Here is a 445-nt window from a genome sequence, read left to right on the forward strand (position 1 = left end):
GCTGGTGGTGGTGGTGGTGGTGGCGGCAATGGTGGTAGTGGCGGTGGAGGTGGTGGTGGCGGCATTGGTGGCGGTGGTGGCGGTGGCGGCAATGGTGGTGGTGGTGGTGGCGGTGGTGGTGGTGGTGGTGGTGGTGGTGGTGGTGGTGGCGGCAATGGTGGTGGTGGCGGTGGTGGTGGTGGTGGCGGCAATGGTGGCGGTGGTGGCGGTGGCGGCAATGGTGGTGGTGGTGGTGGGCAATGGTGGTGGTGGCGGTGGTGGCGGTGGCGGCAATGGTGGTGGTGGTGGTGGGCAATGGTGGTGGTGGCGGTGGGCAATGGTGGTGGTGGCGGCAATGGTGGTGGTGGTGGGCAATGGTGGTGGCGGGCAATGGTGGTGGCGGGCAATGGGGGATGGGGGAAATGTTAATATCAAAAGTGGGTGTGTGTATGAGCCAGCTCCATAA

The 445-nt window shown here is 65.6% G+C and overlaps 1 protein-coding gene across 1 annotated transcript in view; it reads left to right on the top strand.

Annotated features, from left to right (window-relative positions):
* Nucleotides 1-445, top strand: part of VOLCADRAFT_100264 (uncharacterized protein) — a gene marked incomplete at both ends in the record, with an annotated part of 12,584 nt that overhangs the window by 3,567 nt on the left and 8,572 nt on the right. Inside the window, one exon of the mRNA XM_002958878.1 lies at nucleotides 39-346. Within this exon, the coding sequence (XP_002958924.1) occupies nucleotides 39-346 (308 nt within the window). The remainder of the gene's footprint in view (nucleotides 1-38; nucleotides 347-445) is intronic.

Source organism: Volvox carteri (genome assembly GCF_000143455.1).
Source record: "Volvox carteri f. nagariensis unplaced genomic scaffold VOLCAscaffold_110, whole genome shotgun sequence".
Lineage (NCBI taxonomy): Eukaryota > Viridiplantae > Chlorophyta > Chlorophyceae > Chlamydomonadales > Volvocaceae > Volvox > Volvox carteri.